The sequence below is a fragment of the Phaethon lepturus genome, unplaced genomic scaffold (assembly GCF_000687285.1).
Source record: "Phaethon lepturus isolate BGI_N335 unplaced genomic scaffold, ASM68728v1 scaffold41611, whole genome shotgun sequence".
In the NCBI taxonomy this organism is placed as follows: Eukaryota; Metazoa; Chordata; class Aves; order Phaethontiformes; family Phaethontidae; genus Phaethon; species Phaethon lepturus.
The window spans coordinates 1-19698 of NW_010517755.1; the positions used below are offsets into that span (position 1 = coordinate 1).

Sequence of the window (19698 nt, forward strand, 5' to 3'; positions counted from 1 at the left end):
ACTGCTTGTGACCGGCTGCCAACTGGATTTGTTGAGGAACTGGTGAACTCTATTCACCACAACTCTAATTATATATATCCATCATCTGTTTTGTGAGGGTGATGCTCTTTAACAGTTTATTTTATGCTGAGAAATGTAGATAAAGCTGACAGAATTATGCATACTTCATATTTCATGTACATTCTTTCTTCTTCAGGTCAAAAGTTGACCAAATACATGAAATTGTGACTGGGAATCCTACTGTTATTAAAATGGTGGTAAGTTTCAACCGTGGTGCCCGGGGTCAGAATGCCCTGAGGCAGATCCTGGCACCGGTTGTGAAGGAAATCATTGATGACAAATCACTCAATATCAAAACTGATCCGGTGGATATTTACAAGTCTTGGGTTAACCAGATGGAATCTCAAACTGGCGAGGCCAGGTATGGGAACTGTTGCTACTGTGTTTTTTTCTAAACGTTGCTCAGCTGCTTGGCACTGTTAGGTTAATCATTCTAAACCATCCTTGGCTTCACTGCATGCATCTGTCTAGCTGCTACCGGTTTTTCCATCTCCTCAAGACTGCTTTTATCTGAGAGTTCTAAAGATCATGTTCTGGCAGTGGTGCTGAGGGTATTGAAAGGGAATCTCATTAGGAGATGGAAGAAGAAAGGCTCTTTGGTGTTTGCCTATGTTGACTTGATAATTAACTATAATATGCCCTCTAACCTATAAGAAATCATGGTAAGAAAAAAAGTATTTGGGAATTGGTTCTGTTCATGTCGTATGTAGCCTGTGCAAACTTAGGTGCTACTTGCAAGCCAACAAAACCTCTTTTGCTGGAGGAGAAGCATGACATAGCAGTTCTTTCAGTCCTAAAATCTTTCTAATTAATATTAGCCACTGATGACAATTGGATTGTGCTAGATGGTTTTGTGTCATTCTGGTTTCTCTTTCTTCCAGTGCATGTGATTTGCTAGAACTTGACATTTCTATTGTGGTGTTTGGTGTTTGTTTATTTTTTTAACATACTTTAAAAAAAAAGATAAAAAGAAAACAAAAGCAACAGGCAGATTAGTGAGTTTCCCCATTCAAAGTAATCTGCAGTCATATATCTTGCCATACGCCTTGTTCAAAATTCTGGGTGTGTTAAAAATGTAGGCGAAGATGGGCATTCAGGTCCTTTTCCTTACATAAGATTTAGGAGACGCTTTTACGAATTATCTGCTTCATCTGTCTGTTTTCACTGGAATACTGTGCAGTAATTTCAGCTGATGGAGAAAACGTAACTACTCATTTGGTGCTGCTTCCCGCCAATAGCATGTTATTTTGATTTTTATGGATACTGTTCTAGGTTCTGGCCTGTGCCCAAACTTCTATCATCTTAATGTTCAAATGTGTAGCTTGTTTTTTCAGCAGTTTATTTGCAGCCTGAAGTACCACTATGTGTCACAGGTGGCACTTTTTTGCCCAGTGTTCATGCTGTAAAAAAGATACAGTTTTGAGTTAGCTGGACCTTTTCTCATAGTGGTCATTGTAAGGGAGAGTAGAGGAAATGAAAGCAAGAAGTCTTCAGCTCTTCCAGTGCCTAAAAGTTGAATTGAAGACAATGCATAGCTCTTGGCAGCCAAGTGAATATAAGCTTGTTTTCGTGTTGAGCTAAATTCTTGAAATATGCTAGCCAGAGGACTATTCACCTTCGCATGTTTAACTTTTTCAAATAGCAAACTGCCGTACGATGTTACACCTGAACAAGCTCTAAATCATGAAGAGGTGAGGACGCGCCTGGATGCCTCAATCCGAAACATGAGGACAGTGACAGACAAGTTCCTGTCTGCCATTGTTAGTTCAGTGGACAAAATCCCGTGAGTCTGGTGTACCACAGTGTTATCCCTGAGAAGTTTTTGGTGGGTTCATGCCTGCAGCAGTCTTATTTGCCCTTTTCTTTCTCTTGAAGTTATGGAATGCGTTTCATTGCCAAGGTACTGAAAGACTCCCTACATGAGAAATTTCCTGATGCTGGCGAGGATGAGCTTCTGAAGGTGAGGTTCTGAACACCTTTGTGAATAATTGTTAGCCAAATTGGCTGTGGCAAGGACTTCTTATTCTTCTCCTTTGTTGGGTGTATGTGTGGCAAGGAGTACATGTAAACATATATAAAGCTTATTTATTTACTTCTACAGATAGAAAATGTTTCACATTGGGCTTTTGATTGTTAGCTTCGTATACGTCACCTGTGATGTAATACATTGTTCAGAAGGAGGTATTCTGTTGCTTCTGCTTTGCTTTTAATGTCTTGGACGTTTGGTCCTTTAGGTTGCTTGACTTGAGGTACTCTTCTTCCTAGAAAGTCAACTTTGGTTTTGCTGGTATGATCACAGGCAGCTGCTCCTTTCTTAAAGAGACAATGTCAAGTTAAAAAGTCTGTATGCAAAATTCTGATATTCCTAATTCCTCTATCTGTAACACTCTAGGATATTTTGACAGCGACACATAGAGAGTCACTTTCCATGATGTCTATAGTCAGCTTTTTATTTTGCATTTCAGTAAGTTTGGAGAACTAAACGGATCCGAATAGTAGGCATTTTTAGATGAGTATAGCTTTTGGGTTTTCATTGAAATTTCTTTGTTTTTATGGCTTTTGGTAATTGTGAAGGCCTTTATGTCCATGAATAATTTGCTTGTTAATAAAGCAAAGTTTGGATCTTGGAATACTTGACAACGTCTCTTTAAACTTCTCTGCCTCTGCTTCATTACAAAATAATTACCAATCTGAATGCTGTTTTCTTCTCTCTTCTAGTTCTGTGCTTTCCCATTCTGAGACATCGATTCTTTCTATGCAGGTGAATTGATTTCTTCCATCTGTAAATTTAGGTGGAAAACACTGTTTTTCGTTAATCCTTGTGGAAACAATGTAACTGTCCACATGAAAGTCTAAACTATAGTTGCATGCAACGACTACTAGTAGATTTTTTTAGCAAACAAAGCTACCCATATAATATACTGTTGTTGTTCTCCAGCAAGTTTGGAAGTTATTAATACAGTTTCTTTCACAGATGTGGTTTTTTTTATTACTGGTAGTAAACAGCTTTGACCGTTGTCATCCCATGACATAATCTGTGAGAGTACAGCAGGGGATTGCATGAAACAGTTGTCAAAAACATGACCTCACTGAAAGAGGTTAATCATTTCTGGGGCTGCTCAGCAATGGCTGAGTTTTCAGCTGTTTGTTCAGACCCTGATGTCTTCTGTGCATTTAAGTCGCGTGGCAAACAGACGAAGCCAACATTCAGTGCAAATTTCTGTGAACCACCAGAAAATACTAGAGCGTGTAGTGTGAGAACTATCACATGTTGGGTTAATTCCTTTTCATTGCTGGAATTACTTTTGGCAAAATATCAAATACAGGTTACGAGTATATTTGTGAGCATAGGGATAATGAAACATCTTTATTTTTTGATTCCTCGAAGTTTATTGCTGCTCACATTTGACTAGGTAAATTGGATTCTTTTAAGTGTCAAATGCCATTCATCTTCTGTACTTCTGATTTTATTACCTCTGGTTCAAAATGGTTTCTCAGTTATTCTTGCTAACTTTTAACTGGGGGTCTGTGCCTGAAAATGTTGCTGGCTTATTGAAGAATTATTCTGAAAGAGAAAAGGGCTTTGGAGAAGGAGTGGACAGCAGTTTCCTTGCTTTAGCTACTTGGTGTGCCATGCTTCCTCACCATTTTTGCTTTGTCGGAGATAGCGGCCAATTCTGCACGCTTCGCTAATAATTATCTCTTGTTCCATATTGAGACTGCATTACTGGGTTCCTCTATACCATGATCATTCTGCCCTCTGTTACGCTAACTCAATTATGTTTAATTCTCCTGACAGATTGTCTCATGCTCATATGAGTAGTCTGTTGTTAGCTTGTAATATCTCCTGTCTGTACATTTTTATAAGTTAAAGTTTTAAATCTTTACGTGTAGGAATATCTGCTGCTGTATTGTCCTGTGACTAGTAGTGCTCATTCTTCTCGCTTTGTGTTGACCATCCTATTGCATCTTAAATGATTATTTGATTTTTTAAAATTTTTTAAATATTTTTTTTTTTTTACATTGTGGATTCTTTGGGATAGGATGTGTTGGTATACAGCAGCACAGCAGAACCTTTATTTTGGAAGGAGCCTCTGGCTTAAGAAAATCATTTGTCAAAGCACGGTCAGAGTAGTTTCCATAAAATTCAGTTTGGTCCTCTACCATTTTTCTTGATGCATTTCTTCTCTACTCAACTTTTCCCAGATTGTTGGCAACATACTCTATTATCGCTACATGAATCCAGCCATTGTTGCACCAGATGCGTTTGACATCATTGATCTTTCAGCTGGAGGTCAGCTGACCACGGATCAACGCAGAAACCTCGGTTCCATAGCAAAGATGTTGCAGCATGCTGCATCCAATAAGATGTTCATGGGAGACAATGCACACCTAAGCATCATTAATGAATACCTATCACAGTCATACCAGAAATTCAGGTAGAAGACCGTAGCTAATTAAGTTGAGAAGTCTGGTGGAGAGTAACATTGCAAGTAAAAAGGGATAATAATAAATTCTAAATATGATAAATTTTATCTCTGTCAAATATACAGTCTGTTGAAAATAAGAGATTGCACTCCAGACTGCCATAAGCATCAGTGACAATGGCAGATAAAATGCGTACCTGGAACTTAGGAATGATATGTTGTATGTTAATGAGGTTGTGAAGTCAAGTATTTTGACTTATGAATTTCCAGAATAAAGGTTGCTTTTGCACATGTTTATTGTGATACTTTAGATGTGGACAACTAGAATGGACATAGATTCTTCTGTCCCATATGAACTCTGGCTCCACATGAAAAGCCAGTGGTGCTCAGGAGTAAAGCGAGTTGGCATTTAGGTGTTCATATAGTTGAAGTAAGCTTTTGTTCAAGAATGTTATACCTCTTGTGTTTCGGAAGAAAATGAGAGATTGCTGGGAGCAAGGGGTGTTACTGCAGTGGAGGCAGGATGGTGTGTGAACAAGGTCACCGGAGCCATAGATCAGTCTTGTTAATGCTGAAGATGAGCCAATGTCAATATGGCCCATATCAATAATTGAATTTACTAGGTTACCTCTGATGTGTTAAACTAGAGCTGACAAACTGTAGTATGCCGTAATGTACCATAGTTTAAAGAAGAGCAGCTATGCTTGGGGTTGTCATGGGAAGTTAATGTTCTTGATACATCACATGACTCTGAGAGTCATACTGATTCTTCTTTTTTCCTTTTTTCTGAAGACGTTTTTTTCAGGCTGCCTGTGAGGTTCCTGAATTGCAGGATAAGTTTAATATTGATGAATATTCTGACTTGGTGACTCTCACTAAACCAGTTATTTATATTTCTATTGGTGAAATCATCAATACGCACACTGTAAGTATACATCAATCACAGTTGCTCCTTGTAAGCGGTGCTTACAAAGAAAATGCTGCTTCTGGATGAAATGCAAAGTTACCAAATACAAGGCAGAAAGTTGTCTTTTGATTATAGTGCGCAAGAGCTTGCCAGTTTATGGAATTAAGTAATTTGCTTGTCTCTTCTCTAAGTGTCTTTTGGAAGTATTTGAGTATGTGATAATGGCACAGCTTTGTTGATATTGCTGCTTTGGAGTTCAGTGAAACCAGATCTTTTCCTAAAAGATACCAGCTCAAAGTAGTGTAATTTTACTATCTAGAAAAGGATGTATGATTAACAACATAAATGTTCTTTCTGTTCATCTAGTTGCTCTTAGACCATCAAGATGCAATTGCTCCTGAGCACAATGATCCAATTCACGAGCTGCTGGACGATCTTGGAGAGGTTCCTACAATTGAGTCCTTAATAGGTGATCTAGTTTATTGTATTTAAGAAATACGTGATATTGCCTTAAATGATTTGAAGTGCAGTAAAGAAACTTATGTAAGAAATCATCACAGGTTGTTTGGCAGGACATGCTGTAAGCAGGAGCAGCAGATTTGTTCCTGTGTATTCTCTCTGCAGAATTTGTTACCTTGAAAAAAACAGGGGTTCTTTCTTTTCTCCCCAACTCTCTCACCTCAACCCACTCCAGAAGTTTCTAGAAGACAGATATTTTGACATGTTTTCTTTGTTTCATTACGTTGGAGCCGTATCTATATGTGTGTGTGTGTCCTTGTCCCAGCTTGTTTGCAAAGATCTGTCCTCTGTTCTGGAGATCTGTATGCATTCCTTTCAGAGTGTGGTAATAAGTGTATTAAATGACGTGTGTCCCTACGGGCATCTTTGGCATATGGACAAATAACTTTTTTCCCTCTTTTAGAGTTTTTTTTCTATACATTAAGAATTTCATCCTCTTTCTTCTGGCTGGGAAAGGAAGGAACTGCCTTTACTGATCTGTGAAAGTTTTCTGAAAACGTGAGCCACGGTCCACTGTTGCAGGATATAAACAAACACTGGAAAGTTGCACAAGCCCCTCTCCCTTCCTTGGGTTCTATGTTGCAGCTATTTTAAGCATGAAATCTTGGGGGGCCGCGAACTTGTTGCAGTTGACTGCAAAATGCCTAGCTTGAACTCACTTGATGAGAAAGGTTGGAATGTTTTAAAGGAATGATTGCTAGCACACTTTCTTCTGAGCACTGGCAAAGAACAGAACCTAAGAAGTGTTATCTGAGCGAACCTAGACCTTGAGTTTAACTAGAACTTACCCTCCTTCCCCACTTAATTTCTCCTGTGTGCATTGTATCGATGTGGTTAATATGTCAGAATTAAAAAACGGGGGCGGCAGAGGAAGCATCCTTACAACTGTTCTGATGAAAGTTTGAACACAATTAGAGCAAGAAAATTTCCTTTTGTTAGCATAGCTTACTTTGTTTAATAGATTACGAGCTCAGTTGCCAACAAGGGTTTCACTCTTAGCTTGGAAAATTCATTCTAATGAGGCCACAGGCACAGAGGCATGGTCATATTTTTATTTATGATGTATTTTTGGCAGGTCAGCTTAGAGGGCGAGATGCTGAGATACTACGTGGAATATACATACATCTTTAAGGCATACCAACTAGTGATTTTGTGTTGCCTTTCTGGCCAGTGCATTCTGCCAGTTCTGTGAAGAAAAAGTCTGTAACATATTCAAGATGATGTTTTTAAAAGCTGTTTTTGGCTTTTGAAGTGTCCTTTTGACAGTATAGGAAACAGTGTCATTTTTCTGTCGTTTGTTACATAGAGAAAATTACAAAGCTCTAGCAGTCAAGAACATAAAGAATATGATCTAATCTATAAACTCTTTCTGCTTGGCAGGGGAAGGATCTGGCAATGTTAACGACCCCAACAGAGAAATGCTAGCAAAGACTGAGGTTTCTCTCACACTCACTAATAAATTTGACGTTCCTGGTGATGAGAACGCAGAGATGGATGCAAGGACAATTTTGTTGAAGTAAGTGAGGGGTAACTACCTCGTATGTTTCTCAAGACAATGAGGAACCTGCATTTTCACAATTATTCTGTATGTGAAAATGAGAGAATCGAAGTGTAATTTAAACAATCGTGGGACTGTTACTCCAAATACACTGAGCTTGTAGCCATGTCCTTTTAATGCTGTGGCTGTTGAATTTGTTCCTGCTAGTTCTTTGTCACTGTTGAATTTGTCATTCTTTAGAAGTCTATCTTGGGTGGTTCTGGAGGGGAAAAAATACCAGAAAAGAAAACTTTTGAGATGTGAGTGAGTGTGACAGCAGCAGTTGGATTTGCCTGCAGGTGAATAATTTGTGAAGATCATCTTAAATAATCCGTAGTGTTCATCGCAATTGAGTTTTAAGTCTGAAGTCTATTAATGTAAAATTCAGGTGAATCAATATTTGTGTTGCCTATATAATATCCTGTGTAAATGTTTTCAACAGAATATGTGCGACCCATGAAAAATTTAAGGGTAACTAAATGTCTAGCATAAGTGAATAACGCTCTGTTACTAAGTTTGCTAGTTCCTGCAGAATTAGCTTCTTTACACAACCTTTGAGCAGATTATGTTCGTATCCTGTTAGCAAAGCAGGAGATGATGGTAACTTATGATACTTTCCCTGTTGCTTTCGCCTGTCTGTGGGAAATACCTGCTTAGGATATTTTTGCTGTTACTGCTCTCCTCTTCTGGTTTATGATGTGGTCCCCTTCTCTCTGCATTCACTGTCCCCTAAGTATGACTCTTATTAGGTGAAGACTAATGGCCTTTTTCAGAAGTAGAGGTGTTACTAGACTAATGGAAAGAGAGCAGTGGTCTGTCAGGTATTTCAGAATCACAGAATCATTAAGGTTGGAAAAGACCTTTAAGATCATCAAGTCCAACCATCAACCCAACGCCACCATGCCCACTAAACCATATCCTGAAGTGCCACGTCCACACGTTTTTTGAACACTTCCGGTGGTGGTGACTCCACCACCTCCCTGGGCAGCCTGTTCCACTGCTTGACCACTCTCTCCATAAAGAAATAGTTCCTAATATCTAATCTAAACCTCCCCTGGCGCAACTTGAGGCCATTTCCTCTCGTCCTATCACTGGTTACCTGGAAGAGACCAACACCCACCTCACCATACCCCCCTTTCAGGTAGTTGTAGAGAGCGATGAGGTCTCCCCTCAGCCTTCTCTTCTCCAGACTGAACAACCCCAGTTCCCTCAGCCGCTCCTCATTAGACTTGTGCTCCAGACCCCTCACCAGCTTTGCTGCCCTTCTCTGGACACGTTCGAGCACCTCAGCGTCCTTCTTGTAGTGAGGGGCCCAACACTGAACACGGGATTCGAGGTGCGGCCTCACCAGTGTCAAGTAAGGGGGCACAATCACTTCCCTACTCCTGCTGGCCACACTATTTCTGATGCAGGCCAGGATGCTGTTGGCCGCCTTGGCCCCCTGGGCACACTGCCGGCTCATGTTCATTGCCTTTCTAATTTTCTCTCTGCGTGACCTAACGAGATCCTTGTACTCTACTTGAGTTTCCTTCCCCTTCTTCCAAAGGTGATAAACTCTCCTCTTTTCCCTGAGTCCCAGCAATATCTCCCTGTTCAGTCAGGCTGGTCGTCTCTCCTGCCAGCTTGTCTTATGGCACATGGGGACCACCTGCTCCTGTGCCTTTAAGAGGCTGCCTGACTTTCATTACTGCCTGACTCTTTATTCTAGAGGGTTTAGTACTAGTATTGACTCTTGGCCAGTTTTGAGCAAGTCCCTGTTGCTGAGATGTATAGAGCAGCTACCTAACATTCAGATGCATATTTACCTGCTCTGATTCATTCCCGCTCAGATGCTAGGTAGTTTAACTGAGAATTCTTCGGGACAGCTGACAACTGGCCTAGACAGACCAGTGATCTCCCAGAAGAAAATCTTGACTCCAAAAATAACCTTATTTTGAGGAGCCCAATTAATTTATACATCAGTATGTCCCTACCCACCAGAAGGTGACACTGATTTAAAAAGTAAAGATTGACCAGACGTGCTGGTAGTCACCTGAGTTGTGGATGGTGAGGAAGGTGTGTATGTGATGCACGAGTGCTTCTCAGGGTTCTGGTCTAGTCTAGCCTATGACTACCTAAGTGCACATCCAGTGATAAGCTGACTGTAGGTAAATCAGTAACATCGGTATTACTGCAGAATAGAAGAGTATTGAAGGTCTTACAGTTTGAAATCTGTTGTTTTTCCTCCTATTCTCCTTGATTTCTTTGCAGCACAAAACGTTTAATTGTTGATGTAATCCGCTTCCAACCAGGGGAGACACTGACTGAAATCTTGGAAACTCCAGCTACCTCAGAGCAAGTACGAAGTTGTTTACTTGCATTCTTTTTAGGGTAGGAGATTGTCATCTATCTGGGTATATGGGTGGGTATACTTGGGAATCCGCATTTATGTGTTGCAGTGAAGCTGTTTCCGCTGATGTTGGAGCAGTGTGTAACAATAATAAGGAGGGAATATAATGGAAATAAACCGTATATGTGAATCTTACTCCTCTGGTAGTTCCTAGAAACTGTTTATCTAGAAGACAGTTTTTAAACAGCAGATAGGCTTCTGCTGGTTCCTATACATGGAATGTGTTCCTCAAACATGGATTCATTGGAGTCAGTACGGGAATGACCAAGCAAAACTCTTTGTCCTATGTTATGCCGGAGGTCAGACAATTTCTTTCTGGTTCTTTGTCACCTTAAAATTGATCTGGTTATGAACTTGCAATTTTTTGTTTTTCCAGGAAGCGGAGCATCAAAGAGCTATGCAGAAACGGGCCATTCGTGATGCTAAAACTCCCGATAAGATGAAAAAATCTGTGTCTGTAAAGGAAGATGGCAACTTGAATCTTCAAGAAAAAAAAGATAAAATCAAGACAGGCCTGAAGAAGTTGACAGAACTGGGGACAGTGAATGCAAGAAACAAATACCAGGAACTAATCAATGACATTGCAAAGGTATGCCAATCAGTGGTTTCCTAGTAATCATAGCAGAGTTTTCCCACAGTTTGCAGCATTGTGAAACTGTTTTCAGGAGGAACAAGTTTTGTAGTAGCTAATTTTCAGACATGAAGCCTACCTTTTGCTGCAGCACTTCCACTTCTAGACATTTGGGAAGTCCTTTATATGACATTCGTGTTTTCTCAAATGACTCTGTTGCCAGAATCTCAGGCACTTCAAGGAAAAGTGTTATAGCTTGGAGAGGAAGTCCTGATGTGTGATCTCTATTTCTGCTCCTTTTCACTAATTTAAGTAGCACCTCTACAAACTTATTCACATGAGGAAGTTTTGCCTGTAACTTAAAGATATGCTAACCATTATTTTTATTTCAATGTACCCATGCAAGAATACCTAAATGATAAAGGAGGGAGCTGATTATTACAAAAATTTGCAAAAGTGATCTCATACTGTTGTACATTGCTACAATGACAATGTATTTTAGATCACACATTAACAAAAAACCCCCGCTATTTGGGAAATGTTATGTATGTAAAGTGAATAAGTAGTTGCCTTTAGTGATCCAATTAGAATTAATTGTACTGTCAATATGTATCAAAACTGAAAATAGAAGTAGACTTGAATATGTGATCTTTGTTTGTTCAGATGTTAAGGTAATGTATGCTTAAAGATGGCTGACTAAGAAAGATAAGGAAGTCTCTGCGCTGCTACGGTTATGATGCTTGATTTGTAAGATACCTTTCCTACCCAGGTGACAAAAATTGCTGCCTTACTTTAGATCATGTACTTTCGGTGCCCAGTCTAGCCATTGCAACTAGGACAGCATTGAAGTTTGAGAAAGCAACAAAAGGTTCAAATGAACTGCTGTGTAGAGTTGGTTAGTTCCAACAATAGTCAACACAGAAGAAGTGGTGATACTTAAACTGGGGCAAGTGCAACTGAGGGATCCAGCTTGTAGCATGAAGCAAGACTAAGCAAAATCAAATGGTGTCTTTCAAATACTCTGGGCGCTGGACCTGAGGAACTGGAGAGCTCGAATGACTGTTAAGTCTGTGCCTGTCTTTCTCTGTGGCATAGGATATCCGAAATCAGCGTAGATACCGCCAGAGAAGAAAGGCGGAGCTGGTGAAGCTGCAGCAGACGTACAGTGCCTTGAACTCCAAAGCTACTTTTTATGGGGAACAAGTGGATTATTACAAAAGCTACATCAAAACCTGCTTGGATAACCTGGCCAGCAAGGGCAAGTAAGTATCTCTGAGCCATGCTGTGGCCCTAGAAGTCCTTTTCACAGAAAACCTGTGTAGGTTGTTCCTAAGAAGAATCATAATGCCATCTGCTCAAAGCTCCTCATCCAAGCTCTTTACTGTAGTGATAGTTCTAGGGAGAGGGTCTCAGCAGTGGTGAGGAAAATACAGGGAAAGGACAGTGCCCGAAATGGGGTCAAAAAGACATACTTGAAAGAATTTTGGTCCCTCTGGGAGAGAGGAGTATAGAGAGTCCTGTGGGAATGAAGCACGTTGTTGCCCAGATAATGTATGTGCTGCTCAGTCAGTCTGTCCTGTTATCCTTTCTAGGAGCAGAGAATGAAAAATAACATAGTTACCTACCAGGAAATTATTGATGACCAACTGTCCTCTCTTTATCTTGAATGGAGTCAATTGTTGCAGTGCAAGGCAATTCAGATTTTCCTGGACAAAAGAAAGTCTGTTCCTCCCCAGTGAGATGCAGGAAGAGCAACTGCCAATGAAAACTGAGGCCAAAAAGTTGCTGAGTAATCTGTACTTTCTCCGTGGCAGCTGTCAGTAGATCCCCTTTTGTCTAATGGCAGATGGTACTGCTTTCTATCAACAGTACCATGTTGATACGTTTTGGGTTTGGTTTTGTTTTGTTTTTTTCTTCTCCTGCAGCGTAAGAGTTATTGGTAAATAGTGGAAAATCAAAGATCTGATCTGAGCTGCAAGTGCTTTGTACATAAGCTCACTAGGAGAAATACATCATCTGTCAGCTGCGTTTTGATGGGTGTACTGTTCAGTAGATGAGGAATTGGTTGGATGGCTGCACCCAGAGAGTAGTGGTCAACAGCTCAATGTCCAGATGGAGATCAATGACTAGTGGTGTCCCTCACGGGTCTGTACTGGGACCAGTACTCTTTAATATCTTCATCAATGACATAGACAGTGGGATCAAGTGCACCCTCAGCAAGGTTGCAGTCGACACCAAGCTGAGTGGTGTGGTTGACATGCCTGAGGGACAGGATGCCATCCAGAGGGACCTGGACAAGCTTGATGAATGGGCATCTGTGAACCTCATGAGGTTCAACAAGGCCAAGTGCAGGGTCCTGCACCTGGGTCAGGGCAACCCCCGGTATCAGCACAGGCTTGGGGATGAAGGGATGGAGAGCAGCCCCTGCCAAGAAGGACTTACGGGTACTGGTGGATGAAAAGCTGGACATGGGCTGGCAATACGGCCCACCGTATCGTGGGCTGCATCAAAAGCAGCGTGACCAGCAGGTCGAGGGAGGGGATTCTGCCCCTCTACTCCGCTCTGGTGAGACCCCACCTGGAGCACTGTGTCCAGCTGTGGAGCCCTGAGTACAGGAAAGGCATGGACCTGTTGGAGCAGGTCCAGAGGAGGGCCACAAAAATGATCAGAGGGCTGGAACACCTGTCCTCGGAGGACAGGCTGAGAGTTGGGGTGGTTCGGCCTGGAGAAGAGAAGGCTCTAGGGAGACCTTTTAGTGCAGCCTTCCAGTACTTCCAAGGGAGCCTATAAGAAAGATGGGGACAGACTTTATCAGGGCCTGTAGTGATTAGGACAAGGGGTAATGGTTTTGAACTAAAAGAGGGCAGATATAGACTGGATGTAAGGAAGAAATTTTTCACAATGAGGGTGGTGAAACACTGGCACAGGTTGTCCAGGGAGGTGGTAGATGCCCCATTCCTGGAAACACTCAGAGTCAGGTTGGACGGGGCTCTGAGCAACCTGATGTAGTTGAAGATGTCTCTGCTCATTGCAAAGGGGTTGGACTAGATGATGTTTAAAGGTCCCTTCCGACCCAATGATTCTATGATTTTATTATTAGCTATACTGGTTCTATCCCCTCATCCAAATAGGATTAAATGCTTGCTGTCTGAAATCTTGTTACTTGTTTGACTGATCTTGTTTGGTTGGTTGTTTTTTGTTTTTGTTTTTGTTTTTGTTTCCCAGAGTCTCTAAGAAACCTCGGGAGATGAAAGGCAAAAACAGTAAAAAGATTTCTCTAAAATATACAGCAGCTCGACTTCATGAGAAGGGAGTGCTTTTAGAGATTGAGGACCTCCAAGGTAACCAGTGAGTATCTTTTTAAAGCTCTTTAGAGCTAAGTAACCTTCTTGAAGGAAAACAGGTATGTTGAGTTCTTGTCTCTTTCTTTGAACCAGATCTAGGTGCTGGCAATTGAGGAATAGAAGCTCTGAGATCTGTTTGAGATTGTGACAGATTGTCTTGCACTTTCGTTCTTGAAATTTAGTGTTGTTGGTAGACTTAGCTATTAAAGCTGAAGAAATTGTTTTGGTGATCTAGGCTGGAATCCCCAGGGCCAAGAAACCTTGCTTTTCTCTCTTTCTTCTTTTTTTCTTTTTTTTTTTTTTCTTCCTGGTTGAAGCAAAGCAGGTCTTTGATTGAGAAGTGTAACAGGATTTAAAAAACATGACATTCTCTTCCTACTCGCCCTTTCCCTGTCACCCCCACAGTCATGGAAGCGTACCTCCTCTGTTGAATTGCTGTTGTGGTTAATAGTTCTCACTGTTGAAAAATCAACTTAACGCTGTCTTCAGTTTGTCCAGCTGCAGTTTGCTAGCTTTGAGAACTTGATGTATCTTCTGTGGAATATAAAGAAGCTGCCTGTTACTAGAATTTTTTTTCAACCCTGAATCATATTTTGTACTTTGTGCACTAAATGAGGTGTGGATGTGCAGCACTAAAGTAGACTGTTTAGATTGCACGGGCTAAATTACTCTGTTTCCTACTACGCTTGTGTGAACATGTGATCTACTAGACATAAAATCTGTTAGGCTTCCATTCATTGTTGTATTGAGTCTGGACGGCTTTTATGGTCTCATTCCAAATGGGGATATAAAATAAGGTGTTAAGAATAGAATTCTTAGAAATTTATCTTCAGATCTCATCTTACATATTCTCTCCCTGTTTCAGTAGGAATTACATGTCCAGTAATGAACGGTGGTTTTTTTATTTTTCAAATTTCATAGGTTTAAAAACGTGATATTTGAAATCGGTCCAACAGAAGAAGTAGGAGATTTTGAGGTAAAAGCAAAATTCATGGGGGTACAGATGGAAACATTTATGTTACATTATCAGGTAAGAACTGTCCTGGCGTAAGTTGCACTTGCCAGACTGCGTCAAAATAATAATGACATGTTTTCTGCCTGAACAGTCTGGAGAATGCTCTCAAAAACAACCCATTTGTTGCAGCCAAAACAGATGCAATGCAAATGGGGGGTTCAGACTACTTTTGTTTCTTTACTAATGAAAGCCTGATGTCAGTCTGTGTTCTTAGTTACACTTACACATACACACACACAAAACGAACACGTGCATTTTCAACAAGTTCCTGCTACAGTGGAGAGATTGGGAGTCTGTAGTAGTGGTCAGCTGGGCTTGGGCGTGGCAGCTTCAGCCGGTCATCATGTATCGGTATTCTTTCTGCCACCCTACACTTACTGGTTTCTTTAGCCATATGGTTCTTGGGAGTCCTCAACCTTTACTTGGGCCAGACTACTGGAAGGAACAGGCATACTGACTGACCTTTTCCCAAACAGTTCCCTGTTCTTCCTCCCACAGCAGTAGTGTTATGCCTGGTGTCTCTGTACCCTTCTTCCACTTCTGTCTCTGCCCACCCCTGACCCAACTTGGGTGTTGTTAGGCTTGTTAATTGTGGGTGCCTCAGGGGGTCTTGAAACAGACTGTGTGCAGGAGCACCTTGCATTGCAGTAAGTCCATGCAACCTCTGGCTGCTGGGAGGGACCGCTGCCTCGCGCATGCCATTCGTGTGCACTGAGGACTCCCCTAGTTCATTCTGGTCCTAATCCATTGGAGCTGGTCGAGAACTTCTTGGTTCATGGGGCTGGCTACCCAAGGTCACTCGCTGCTCAGGCACATGTGTTGCTATTCCACTATGCCTTTGTAGCACTGCTTTGCAGAAAAAGCAGGTGTTCTGAGAGGGCAGCAATGAGGGAGCTGCCATTGGTCATCCAAGTATAGCTTTAACAGTGGCATTAGTTAAAAAGACTTGCATTGCCATTGCCAAAAATTTTTACTGAAAGCAGCAGAAATAGCTTTATGATTGTTTACTCTAGCCTCACCTAGGCTGGCAGCTGCAGGAGGCAGATACGGGTTTTGGAATGCACACGTTTCCCTGCAGTAGCACTACCTGAATGCCTTCTCCAGTATGTATTGTTCAAGACTGGGCTTGCTGGAAGAAATTCATTACTGAGATAAATCAGTGCAGGGAGTCTTGTTGCTCTGTCAGGTGCGTTGCTGGCAAGAGCAAAGTGTAACGAGAAATACTTCCTACATAAGCACCGCAGAGACTGACTTGGCATCATGTACCTAGTTCTAACAGAGATGCCATTTCTTTCTTTGCCCTGGATTTCAGTGCTCTAAACCACCTCACTGAGACCTGTGGCAATTAAGAATTTCAGAAAGTGATGCTGTGGAATGTTGTAATGTTTCATGGGTACATAATAAGGCACATGGGAGACCCTTTCTAAATGTTACAACAACTTTATGGCTACTGTGCAAATGAAAAGCCTGGAGATAGCTAGATCTGAAGTTTGACTTTCTTAGGATGGTCTTCTGTTCCTGTCCTCTTTTGTAATTTTTTTTTTTTTTTTTAGTAAACACAGATTAAAACCTAAGATTTTAAATGCCTTAGAGCAACTTTGTCATGCAGTATGAGCAGATCTTTGAGTCTGTTATTTTTCTATCTTATGCCATGTACTTCATGATAAATATTACTCAGAAATCTACTGTACCGCAGGATCTTGTACATTCTATATACGCTCTTGAGGATTCTGAGCTCACAAAGGTATTCTCTTTGGTAGGATCTTTTGCAGCTGCAGTATGAAGGTGTCGCGGTCATGAAGTTGTTCGACAGAGCAAAAGTGAATGTCAACCTTCTGATCTTTCTCCTGAATAAGAAATTTTATGGAAAGTAACTGATCTCTGCTAGCAAGTCTGTGAAAGGGGAAATGAATATAAACCTGCACATACAGCTTTAAATGACGTAGCTATGTATCAGTATATGCCCATGCTGTGCTAAAATATATCAAATGTATCATGAAGGAGGACTAAGAACCTCTTGTGAATTGACAACCCTGATTGAGTCTGCAGGGAGTTGGTTTCTTGTTTATTTATGATCTTTATCTTCAACTTTGAAGGTCCCCTGAAAAGCAGTTAATTTAGAATGTATTTTAACATGGCGCTGGGGATTAAACTAATACTAGAGTATACTTAGGGCATCTTGATGCTTTATTTGCCTAATTATGTGCTTCATGAGGCTTGAATTCTTGTTGCCTATGCAAAGAGAAAGTCAGCACTGTACAGTGGTTGGTTTGCCTCTTCCTGAAAGCAAAAAAGGATTGCAGATTGTTTTCAGACTCCAATTATTCTCTAACAAAAATGACCAAAATAAAAAATGGTCAAGATCCAAGTTACCCATTTGTTTGCGAGCTTGGGAATCAGTAAACATCATAAATGGTTGCTAAACTATTTGTGATTATGTGCTATAGCCACATAGAACAGCTTTAGTGTCTCATTTTTCTTGATTTGTTTCTGTTTATCATACTGTAATAATTTACAGATGTCCCCTTAAATAGAGGGACCATGGAATGTATTTACTACTGCTTACAGATGAAAAGAAGCCTTTTGGGGAAGGGGATGGAAACTTAAAAAATTTCTTGAGACATGTTAACTTTTAATGTTGCTTGCAAAGCGTTTTTAATGTAAAAATACACCCCCCACCCTGGTTTAGAGCAATGTTTTATATATCTGTATCTGATGCAATAAATGTTAGGCTCTACCTGCAGACTTGTCAAAGGAAGACGACTATCTTAAATAGGTTAGCTTTTAAAAAGTTAATTTTTTCTCGCTATACTCGAAGTTCCCATTTCTTTTACTATTTGTGGTAGTGCTGGCTGTTCTGCTATATCCAATAAAAATGCAGAGACTCTTTAAAAAAAAAAAATCTGACCTTTAAATTTGTCAGTTGCTCCAGCTCTCCCCACAGTTTTTTTTCTTAATGTTTTTATTTTTTAAAAAAGGGTGTATCTTTTAAGAGCAAATTTCAAGTCACTGATAGGTCACTTGCGTTGTTTGTTCAGATTACTGAGCTTAATTGAGCTGCTTTATCTCTGATCTACGCTGAATTAGTTATTTTAGCTTAGATCTTTTTTTCTCATGAAAGACACTTACAGTATTTGAAATGGCTACATCCTTGAGGAAGACTTTTCTGCAGTCCTCTTGGAAGCAAATACTTATTTCTGTCTCTTGGTGTCTGACTTTATTTAAACATATTTTAATGTTGATGTATGCATTGTCCAACCCAGTAACAAAAATTACTTGCCAAACCCAAGAAAGAGCCTTATGGTCCGGATCATCTGAAATAGAGCGGGAGATTTCCACTGGAATCTGACACAGAGGTCTGAAATGGGATAAAGGTCTTGCCTTGGGTTTTTTTGTATTTGATTGGGTTGTGTTTTTGCTTTGGTTCGTTTTTTTTCCTGCCTCTGAATTTGCTATATTGTAGAAGGACTTAAAAATGAAATCCTTTGATTTGGGCATGAACAAATCAACATTTGTAGAATTGTTAATAGTGGAACTTTATAAATGATTGTTAGGAAAATGCATCTGTACTCTTGAGCCACAGGGTTTAATCATCCCCTACGCTTTTTTCTAAAAAAATGAATACTTTTAATACTTTTTTTCTGCCAAGTAGATTTCAACTATAACCCAATTGGGATTTGGGGACAAAGTAATGAGGTGTTGCAGGCCAGTATAGTTACCTGTGGGGAAAGCATCCTTACTATGTGATTTACAGTAATTCCCGTGTTGCCTACACCTATTGAAAAAACAGGTTTTTGGCAAAAATTGGAAAAAAAACAAAACCCAAACAAAAAAAACCCCAAACAAATTGATTCTTTGAAAATAATCTTAAAAATGGGAATCTACTAATTTTAGCTGAGCAACAGTATGGAACTGTGGAAGGTTTTCTAAAAGGAAAAGCTTTATTTAAAGATTGAATCTCAGTGCTTAATTATATGTATTTTATAATTTATTTGTGGCTTAGCTTTGCTTACTCCATTACACTACTGGATCTACCATGGGAGTAGCTACAAGTATGAAGTGTGTCTTCTTTCTTTCCTGTTGAAATTTGCCTTTAACTCAAGTAATTTGTCCCCATGGGTGTTGTGAGAACTCCTGACTGCAGGCAGCGGCCACGAACACGCAGCTGGGCCCGAGGCACAGTGCAGCATGGGAAACCACCGTGGCTCCAGAGTTCTCCCACCTCCCCTGTGAGCCACTCCTGGCCTTTCTGGTGCGTGCAGGGATGGCCATAGTGTGATGAAACATAACGGATGACATGACACAACCGGGGTGGAGGTGTGGACCTCTCCACATCACTGCGTGCACCTCGCCCTGGGGACCTCCCTGTGACCTCCAACCCTCCCAGAATGCTCTAGCCGCATCCTAGTAGGATGAGCACAAATCAACCCTTGACTTCTCCTCTTTCATGCTGTTTTTTTTCTAGCAGAGCCCTTGATTTCTGAGTCTGCAAGGGGGGGTGGGGTGGGCGAGGAAGCCCAATCTGGGGCTCGGGAGAAAGGCAAATCCACCTGGATTTATGCAGCCGGAAAGCAATTAAAAAAACATTTTCATGGACAAAACTAAAAGCAAAAAGCACCAATTTTTAGGCTGTGGAAAAGAGCTGAAAAAAAACCAAAGTTGAGTTTTGGAAAAATGAAAACCCACAATTTTTATGTCACAGAAAAGCAAGACACCCCACGCCAAATTTGGGGAAAAATTTGGGTGAAACACTAGGGGTTATCTGGCATGGGTCAGTTATCCAGAGTGGATTATCTGTTGTACATTATCTCTGAGTTACCTGCTGTGGATTATTCCTGGTGGGCTCCCTGATGTACGTCATCCCCATGCATGTTCCCTTATGCGCATTTCTTTCCACATGTTCCTTCCCCCCCACCCCCCGCCCTTATT

At 40.8% G+C, this 19698-nt stretch overlaps 1 protein-coding gene across 1 annotated transcript; it reads left to right on the plus strand.

Moving 5' to 3' along the window:
- Window positions 1-196: 196 nt before the first annotated feature.
- LOC104628041 (ras GTPase-activating-like protein IQGAP1) lies at window positions 197-16757 on the plus strand (the record flags this gene model as incomplete). Its single annotated transcript, XM_010296484.1, has 13 exons — window positions 197-421; window positions 1703-1843; window positions 1936-2020; window positions 4267-4499; window positions 5280-5412; window positions 5761-5863; window positions 7294-7429; window positions 9701-9788; window positions 10216-10428; window positions 11506-11672; window positions 13636-13758; window positions 14676-14784; window positions 16530-16757. Coding segments are annotated over 13 exons (1870 nt in total), but the record flags the coding sequence as incomplete, so codon positions are not given.
- Window positions 16758-19698: the final 2941 nt, after the last annotated feature.